Genomic DNA, 9,976 nt, shown 5'->3' on the forward strand with positions numbered 1-9,976 from the left:
GCCATTCTGTGATATCAGACATACTAACGCTAAAGTGAAGGGGACCCAGGAGCTCACCCGGTCCAATGCCTTCGTTTCCCCCCTTTCACTTTTATCGATGAAAAAAAAAAAAAATCAAAGCCAGGTCCATAGTTAGTGGCGTGTGAGACTCAATAATATTTGTTGAATAAATGAAAGGAAGTTGGACTCATCTACTTTTGCTGTGACTGCAAATCTAGTCTCCAAACTTAAAGACCTTGCCTGTCAGAGAAGTATTGCCCACCCAGGGGGGACCCCATACCCCCAGGATCTCATTAGGACCCAGGGGCAGGGCTCCATCTTCGGGAGAAAGGGGGTAGACAAGGGTGGAGTGGGTTGACTTCTCAGAAGCCCTTCTCTGGAACCATTTTTCTAGCTTACACCCCAGTCTTGACCGTTACTCTCTGCCAAAGTCAGAACATAGGAGCCCCAGATGATGGAAAAGGAGGGAACTGGGAGAAATGGAAGTTTAGTAGCATCAGAATCCCACTTCACATCACAGTGTTGTAAAAACTCAGGCCTAGTGGGGTCAGCTATTTACATTAGTGAGTATCCATGTGCCAGGAATCTCTCCTCCCCCCACCCCCCACTGCACTCTCTCTCCCAGAATGGCTCATCTGGGGGCCTTGCCTTTCTGAACTATTTTGGCTCTAAAGAAGATGTCATTGTTTTGACTAATTTGAGTGTTGCTTTTCAAGAAACACAGAAAACTGAACCATTTATCTTCCTAGATTTTGCTGTTATAGCAAAAGTTGATGAGTTGGGAACAGATAAATTCACTAAAATTAGTTGTTTCCGGATACTTAGGTGATGAATAACTTAATAATGCTATAAAATCTATGTACTGTGGTGATAAAAATACCATTAATGCTCAGATAATAACTTAGCTCCAAATGAGAAAATTATTTTGAAAGGAAAAATATCTTATAAGAGAAAAAGAATACTATGAATAAATGAGAAATGAAAGCTTTTTCATGGATGGAAAACCAAGTATCCTTAAGATAACAAAACTCTATTCATATGATAACAATTTAAGTCTTCATAGTATTTTTTTTTTTGCGATATGCAGCCCTCTCACTGTTGCGGCCTCACCCATTGCAGAGCACAGGCTCCGGACGCGCAGGCTCAGTGGTCATGGCTCACAGGCCCAGCCGCTCCACAGCATGTGGGATCTTCCCGGACCAGGGCACGAACCCGTGTCCCCTGCATCGGCAGGCGGACTCCCAACCACTGCGCCACCAGGGAAGCCCCATAGTATTTTTTGATTTTATGTTTTAGATTTTATAAAATTTGAAACACTGGTTTTAAGATTCCTCCAGAAGAACAAGCAGGACAAATATGCAAATTGTTTTTTCCCAAAAGGATTGATAAAGGATTTAGTGTTTAGGTTTTAAAACAAGTGACAATTACCAAAACTATATGATATTGGGTTAAAAGCAAGAAAAAATATGGTATAGAATAGATATTTCAACAGTAAATAAAATTATTATAAGAACTTATTAATACATGAACAAAAGAATATACAAATGCAAGAAATAATTATTATTTACTACATGAGGCAATCAAGTCACAGTAAGGAGAATATACTAGATTCACACCTCATTGTATACTATAATACATTTTGGTCAAAGTAAAATGATGAACACATAAAGAAAGCTAGAAGAAAATAAGCATATTCTTTCCAATTAAGAAAGAAATACTTTTGATTCCTAATACATAATTAGACGTAAAAGAGTTAGAATACAAAAGGGCTTAAAAGATAAAATATGAGTGAGAACATTATATGTTATAAATGTTAAAAGAAAAGCTTTACCATAGAGAATGGAGAATTCATCTAATTAGTTAAGATCAATATTCAGCTTTCATTCAAAATGAGGTCACAGGAAATAAATGGAGAGTTTACACCCGAGGAAATGCAGACAATAAATCACCACATGGAAAAATGTTCAGTCTCCATAGAAACTAAAGAAATGCAAACAAAAGAACGTTGCAACACCACGGTACATCGATTAAAGGAAGCAGAGGCATTGGCTGTTCAGAGGATGGGCTGTGGAGTAGACAGATATAGACATGGATCCTGGCCTTGACACTTTTCAGCTGTGTCTTTGATCAAGGGTCCTAAACTCTCAACATCAGTTTTCTAATCAGTAACAGGAGGCTATTATATACTTACAAGAGTTACTGTGGGGACAAAGTCATTAACGTCAATGACTACAGTATTTGGCACATATTGAATATTTCCATTAATAGTAACAGCAGTGATGGAATATAGTAATGGTGGTATTGGTGCTGGTGCTGGTGAAGGTGTTGATGGTGTTGGTAGTGAAGATGATAGTAATTGTAGTGTGGATGCCAATCTTGGTGTTGATGCTCTTGGTGAAATTAATGGTTGGTAGTGCTGGTTTTGGTGGTGGTGGTGTTGATGGTGATGGTAGCAGATCATGGTGATGGTGCTGGTGTTGGTGGTGAAGGTGATGGTGGTAGTGGTGGATGAGGACTAGTGATGTTAAAGATGGTGGTGATGGTAGCAGATCATGGTGATGGTGGTGGTGGTGCTGGTGTTGGTGGATTTGATGATGGTGATGGTGATGGTGGTGGTGGTTTTACTGATGAAGATGATTGTGATGATGGTGACATTGGTGCCATGGTGGTCGTTGATAAGGTGATGGTGATGGTGATGGTGGTGGTGGATAAGGATGCTGGTGGTGGTATTGATGGTGATGGTAGCTGATGATATTAATGGTTCTGTTTTTGCTTGTGTTGATTAAGGTGATGATGATGGTAGTGGTCGTGATGTTGGGGGCAGTGGTCGTGATGTTGGGGGCAGTGGTCGTGATGGTGGTGTGGTCAAAAAAATGTTAAAATAACTACCGTTCTTGGTGGATAAATCAGAAAAACGAAGTGTTAAAAATTCAGTGCTATTGGCCTCATAATTTATTCTGTAGTCTTTCTGGAAAGCAATCTAGAAATATATAGAAAAAGATATAATATATTGTACACTTTGATATAGAAGTTAAACTCTTGGGAATATACATCAGAAAAATATCTCCCAGATTAAAAATGGTCTGGAAATGGGATAACAGTGCTCTTTATAACTGGGAACAATCCAAAGCCTCAACAACAGGGAAATGACTAAGCAAATCATGATACATCAAGATGATGGAATAATATCATGCAATTATTTAAAGTGAAACATGAGGAAATATGCATATAAAAAACGGCATTAGACCAACACAAAACCATGTGCTTAGTCAGTGTGCTTTTAGCAAGGAACAGAAGAAAATATAAATACATGTGCTTAGAGCTCAATAAAGGTTTACGAATTAAGTTTTTCCCTTTTTAAATTCTTGCTCAATAGACTCAATTTAGGAAAGGTCATGATTAAACTCAGGCTATACCTCACTCCAAACAACTGGTCGCTAACTGACTGGTTCTGAGTCCATTTATCACCTGTCTTTTAGCCCCCATCCCAACTCTCATTTTATCCTCACAATGGTTAGAAAGAGCTTTCAAAACCTAACAATTTTTTTGTTTCAAAGCCCCACCCCCAAATAAGAGGTCACAAAAGAACCTAGAGGTATGTATGTACGTATCAATTAAGTCTGTATCAATTAACTTGAATGTGAGTTAGGTTTGTGGTTGAATATAAAAATCCCACAGGTATTGCTAAGTTGTGAAATTGGGAGTACTTTCTTGACTTCTCTGTGTCTCCATTTCTCCAGCTGTAAAATGGTAATGACAATAGTAGCAAATTCATTGAGCTGTTGCGAGCGTTAAGTGAGGGGCTCCATGTAAAACGTGGCAGAGTGCCTGGCACAGAGTAAGTTAATGTCCATTATTATTTGTATTGAATACAATCATTGCTATTATTATATGTACTCTTCCAGAAAGTACCAAGAGCTCTAGACCAGAAGCAAAAGCATTGAGTTTCCAACTAATTTATACAATGGGAGGGTTAGTTCAGGTGATTTGTGACATTCTTTGTCTAGGAAAGAATAAAGTTTTCTTTCTTTTTGCCTCATGTCAAGAAGAATAATAAACTCAAGAAATAGAAACTAAAATGGACTTCCTCCAAAACTCTTATTTTTAAAAAATTAAATATTGCATTAATAAAATACTAAAGTTTACCTCGCTTAAATATTCTGAACATTTTCTTTACTCTCTTAATGGAAGCACCAAAAAGACTGTATTTCTTCTTCAAATGTTACTTATCATTGAAATAAATAATAGCTGCTTTCTCTAAGTTGAACTTAATATTTTTTTTTCAATAATTTCCTCCTTGACTTGAGTTTCTGTATCTTCAATTTTTCACTAGGGTTTTTGTTTTTTCTGGAGTTTTTTAATTTTTCAAAACAAATTCAATTTCAATTCCCATCAAGATAGAAAAAAGGATGCAAGGACCGCTTAAGAAGCAGGCAGGTAACGTAGGCCCTAGGAAGTACGGCGCCCCCAGGTGTTCACCCAGGCGTTTTTCATACTCTTACGTCCTCAATAGAGACATGCCTCTGAAAACCCCTAGAGGGCGCTGTTTTCCGACTTGTTTTCACCTCCCCCTTGTTTTCTCAATTGGAAAAGGCAAGGAAGAGTGAAGTAAACGAAACACAGAGGCTGTGCACGCCCAAGGGGAACGAGAGTATGGACGCTAAGTTTCTGTTTCCCCGGTGAGGATGCAGAAGCCCAGAGAAGTGCGGTGCTTGGCCAAGGTCACTCTGCTATTCATTAGAAGTAGACAGAAAGCTAGGATCCAGACCTCAGACCCAGACCTTCTCTGCTCCACCACTTGCCCATTTCAATGGGTAAAACACAATATCCATCAGGCGGGAACCTTGAACACACACTTTGGGTGCACATTCTCCCTTGCTTTATAGTTTTGGTTTCCAAGGAGCACTGTCGATGACTGACAAGCAGGGATATATTTAAAAGTGTATAATTCACCGGGATTTTCTACCTTGCGACTCTCCCCAGCCTGCTCATAAATCACACCTAATGATTTTGCCTCATTAGCACCAACAGAGTTGGTTGCTGCTACTGGATGGTATGGTGATGTTGAGACCATTGATGATGATGATGACGATGACAGCTAACATTTACTGAGCACCTTCCGTGTGCCAGGTACTGGGCTAGGTGCTTTACATACCTCTCTAGAAATATACATAAATTTGGAAATTTCATGCTGTGATTCTGAATCCTTTTGCTTTCGCTACTGTTATGAACTTTCAGGGCACAGGTAAAATGTAAATGGAGACTTGCCGCCCACCTGGAGAACTGGGAATCTAGATTCCTTCGGGTGACCTGAACGAGGATGTTTTGGGGAACTGGACTCTCTCATTAAACAGTCATAGATTTCACAGGGTTTGTCTTTGGGGGGCCATAGAGGTACTGAAGGTGTAAAAATGCATCTCCAGTAATTCCTAGGGTTACAACACAATGAATAAAAGCTATAATCTACGTTTTATCCTATTGAAGCCAAAGAAAGTGAGAAATTCTCTGCTTGAATTCGAAATGGATCTGGAAAAATCATCGAACAATGAAAATCAAATGCAAAACTCTCTCCTAAATCATCAAGGCTGTGGGAATTCATTTGCTGTGTTTGAAGACTTCATTCTTGGGCACTCAGCTTCCCCAGAACCCCGCTGGCACCTAGCACACTTTCCATAAATAAATAATTCTGAGTTTGCTGACCTGGAGCAGTGAGGAGGCAGCTGCCCCTTCTCCACCCTGCTCTCCTCTGAGAGTAAAACGCCCTCTTACATTTTTAATGCCACTCCCAAGACTCTGTGTCAAGTTTCCACAAAGTTTGCCAGAGTAATTAGCTGCCTTTTTTTAATAGGCAGTTCCAAGTGTTCAGAAAATAAACGAATTTGACAACAATCTTTTTTTAATTAAAAAAAAATCATGACTCAACACAGTTGATTTTACACTTTCAGAAAGATTGGCTTCTATAATTTTACCACCTGGCCTGACACACTGAAATTTACTTTATTTAATACAATAACAATAAAGTTATTATTATTTTTCTTACTTCCTTCTCTTCCTTCCGCTCACAGATATGGGAAGCATGACTCACCCTAGACTGACTCAGAGAGAGTGTGACCTCATAAAGCACTCACAGAGTCGGGGTCTCAGGGGCTCCATTCTCCATGATGCTGGGTACCAAGAAACCACTGGCCTTCTGGGCAACAAGATAGTGTTATGTGTAAATTTGGGGATCTTACGTGTAAATTTACTTAATGCCATTGGGTCCATGGTTCCTTGTATATCAAACAAGATAACCAACATCAGAAGCACTAAGCCAGATAAAATGAATTTCGTTATTATTCAAATTCCAGGTAATTTTATTTTATTTTTTAAAAAATATATCTAATTTTAAAAATGTAGTAAGTAATCTATAAATTGTGAATAATCTAAAAATTATAGACAGATACAAAGAGGAAAAAAATGGCAAGGGCTAACTATGCAAATATAACCCCTGTTAACAATTCTCTCTCTCTGTGCTCTACACAAGATTTTTTATTTTTTTACAGCTGCAAAATTGAAATCATACTGTATTACCAGTTGGTATGTATCAAGATCCCACTATCTTCCACATCTTCTTCTTTCCTATTAAATAGTATCCATAAAATTTCTACCACGCCCTAGACATTGGAAGCCCTGAATAATTGTGCGATGAATATAAATATTTCATTATTAATATTTCATTATTATTATTTCATTATTACCTTCAAATACAAATTTCACAATCACCTTAACTGTGTACAGACAGGTGCAGACACTTTGGGGTAGGTAGGTGGGAGCAGGGGTGGGGGGATAGGGCTGAGAAGAACGATGCCTGAATTACCCCCTTAGTTTCCTGAATTATCTTCTCTACAAAGACTCTGAGTGAATGCCAGTTTGCATTGAAGGTAAACAAAGTGGACTTGATTTCCAGAGAGGACTCTTGCCTCACTTCCCAATAAGTGTGCCAATTTCCTTAACTCTGACTTGTAATTTTGCCTGTGGGACTTTGGTTCCCTCCACTGTGCCATGAAGGATATCTCCAAGGCTCCTTTCTCCTCTGACAGTCTCTGCTGCCATCTGGTCTGCCTCACTTAAAGACCTTCCTAGTCAAAGTAAAGTTATCAGCAAGACAGGCTCATGAATTCTACCTTAATGGAAACAAAAGAAACATGATGAAGGATTAATACAGTGTCCTCAAAACAACCTGTGACCCTTGTCTAACAGTGCCAAGAGGGTGGAAAGTCAAAAGCCTCTTTACTGTCTGACCACCTGGGACTGACTGCCTGTCCTGGGATTAGACATTTTACATCAGCCCGTATGGCCATCAGTGTGGTCACCAGAGACCCCACTGCTCACCTGAAAACTGTGTTTTTTACGTTTAGTTGGGCGTATTCCCCAGGCAAAGCCCTTTGAAGCAGAATCCAGTTAAAGTAGTTTTAACGTCCTTCTTTTAGTAACAGTGATTTTCTATATGGAAGCATCTGGCAGTGAGATCTCTCACACAGGAGGCACTTATTCCTAACAGGCAGCATGGATTCGGGCGGGAGGCACCTGTCTTTATAGCGTGCCTGGTGCAAGTGTGGAGTCCGCGATGGCCCAGCCTTCGCGTATGTGATCAGGACAGAGACAATCTGGGTCTATATACTGGGTCGGTATAGGAGGATGCTTAGCAACCTGTGACCTAACCCAAGCAGTTTTTATTGTGACACTAATAAAACTCAAAATCCTTGACACCCTCCCCCCACCACCCCTTGCATTCGTCTCTTCCAAGGCTCAGAAAGGACCTACCATAGTGTTCACGTGATCTTGTTTTTTAAAATTTGCAAACATAAGATATTTGAGCTGCAATTGGGTGAGACCAGTGTTTTTCCATTACAGCTTCACCTCTGTTACATTTTGTCTAGTATCAGGTGATACTGAAGTGGCCATGGTCATTTTGGGGACTTCACTTCATTTTGGGGATATATTTAGTTTGGGTTTAGTGGGAGATATTTGTGTGGTCCTAAGTCATTTCTGTTAATATTATTGTTAGCTCTCCTCATGAAGGACTGGCTTCTAGTAAGACTCTTGCAGTCCCGTATGCTGACTTACCCAGGTCATGACACAAAGGTGCAAGGTCAGAGGTCATATTGCGATATAAATGTGTGCTAAGACACCAGGCATCAGAGGTACGTGGGTGATAGAGGAAAATCAAGGTTTGAGATACACAGAGTCACAAGGTAGTCTCTGGTAAGTCCCCCCATTTATCAGATGCGTAAAGTTGCAAGCAGAGGACTTTGTTCTCACCAATGCCTGGTCAAACAGAAGTTCTCGCCCATCAGGAATATACTCAATAATGCAGCATACACAATAATAACTTCACTATACATTTTTAAGGGGAAGTAGCCAAAATAGACTTTATGTATTTATAGCATGTAAACCTGTAGTAGTTCTATAACTAGTTGCATCTTTGCATCCCAACCATCAATACTAAAACTCATATATTGATCGATTGTTCTAGTGGAGGAATTAGATTTTCTTTCATTTCTCCCATAAAAAAAGTATATTTACAAAGTCCTTGTCAAACGAGGAAGCAATAAAAATGTGTGCGGTCAAAAACACCCAGGGAAAAAAGTATCATAGGTGTGTGTTAGGGACTTAATAAAACATGGTTACTTTTCTGAATTTTTGGGTATCTGTGGTATTTGACAGCTTTTTTGTAAGTTTCTCATTTGTTTGATTTCTTTTCTCATTATAAATAAATATTCACTTCTGTGTCTAGTTTTATATTTGTAAAATTGGATCCATTTGTTGAGGACGGTTCCCTGATTAGACAAGCTTCAGGCCTCACGAGTCCAGGATCTGTCCTTTTTCCTAACCTAACCCTTGGTGTGGGAATATTTTCAAGCTCGGCCTCTTCTCCATCCTCCCAATTTCAAATGCTCTTTCTACCTGCTCCCTGGCCTCCCGTCCAGCTTACATCCCTCTCCTCCCAGGCTCTTTGCCTCCTTATTCCAAATCTCACTTTTGCTGCATGCGTTGCACCACCCAGCAGGGACCCCTGCCCCACGCTCTTCCCCAGCTCTGTGGTTCCAGTCCAGCTCCTGGAACCCAAGCCCCAGTCAGGTTCTTGGACTCCCTCCTTGCGTGGGAGAGGAGTTCAGGCTGGCAGAGGGGACAGTTCAGGAGAGTTAGCCAATGAGAAGTTGACAGCTTGGTCAGGGGCCACTTGTCTCCAGGGAGAAGAAAGGGCTGAGAGCCTGAAACATCATCTCAGTAGGTCATGCCGTGGTGGCTTAGATGTCAGAATCCATGGTCCGGACGATGGCAGGAGCAAGGACAATGGACGCTTCTTGGTTGCAAATGATGCTAAAAGTTATACAAAACTTAATTTGAGAATTCAAATTTGAAAATTTAAAAACCACAGTGGTCAGAGACAAGGGAGGAAAACAAAGGAGTTTGTTGTTCAAAGGCACTTTCCTAAATGCCTCCTGTATTAGTAACCCCCGCAAGTCCTAGGGTAGGTAGATTTGATAAAGATAAGAGGCTGATTACATTAATACTATTTTGCTTTGCAAACGAAGACTGAGAAGAATGGCTTGGGGGCTGCTCCATGGGACAATCTTTCAAGAGTCACCCTAGACCATTTCATTCACAATCATCTTTGCCATCCTCTCCCCTTCCTAGGAAGACAGAAGTTTTTCATCCTGTAAATAATGATGTTTTTAACCTATGACCAAGCATAAAATCTCCTAGGGAGTTGTGATAGTTGTTAGAAAGTGTAATAAAGAAACGAATGGTACAAGTGCTCAGAAGTATTCCTGTGGCAAAGTCCTACCCATGCTTCTACAAGAACTTAATCTTCCATTCCTTCCTCCCTCCCTCTCCCCTTCCTCCCTTCTTCCTTCCTTCCTTCTTCCTTCCTTCCTTCTTCTCTCCCTTCCTTCCTTCCTTCCTTCTTCCCTCCCTTCCTTCCTTCCTT

General features: G+C 40.2%; 1 protein-coding gene across 1 annotated transcript in view; it reads right to left on the reverse strand.

The window, feature by feature from the left end:
• Positions 1-2,261: 2,261 nt before the first annotated feature.
• Positions 2,262-9,976, reverse strand: part of LOC113630926 (chloride intracellular channel protein 5-like) — a 38,021-nt gene continuing 30,306 nt past the window's right edge. Inside the window, exon 3 of the mRNA XM_027126836.1 lies at positions 2,262-2,471. Within this exon, the coding sequence (XP_026982637.1) occupies positions 2,262-2,471 (210 nt within the window). The remainder of the gene's footprint in view (positions 2,472-9,976) is intronic.

Source organism: Aethalodelphis obliquidens, unplaced genomic scaffold (genome assembly GCF_003676395.1).
Source record: "Aethalodelphis obliquidens isolate GAN/ISIS:26980383/991018 unplaced genomic scaffold, ASM367639v1 scaffold31, whole genome shotgun sequence".
NCBI classification, from domain to species: Eukaryota; Metazoa; Chordata; class Mammalia; order Artiodactyla; family Delphinidae; genus Aethalodelphis; species Aethalodelphis obliquidens.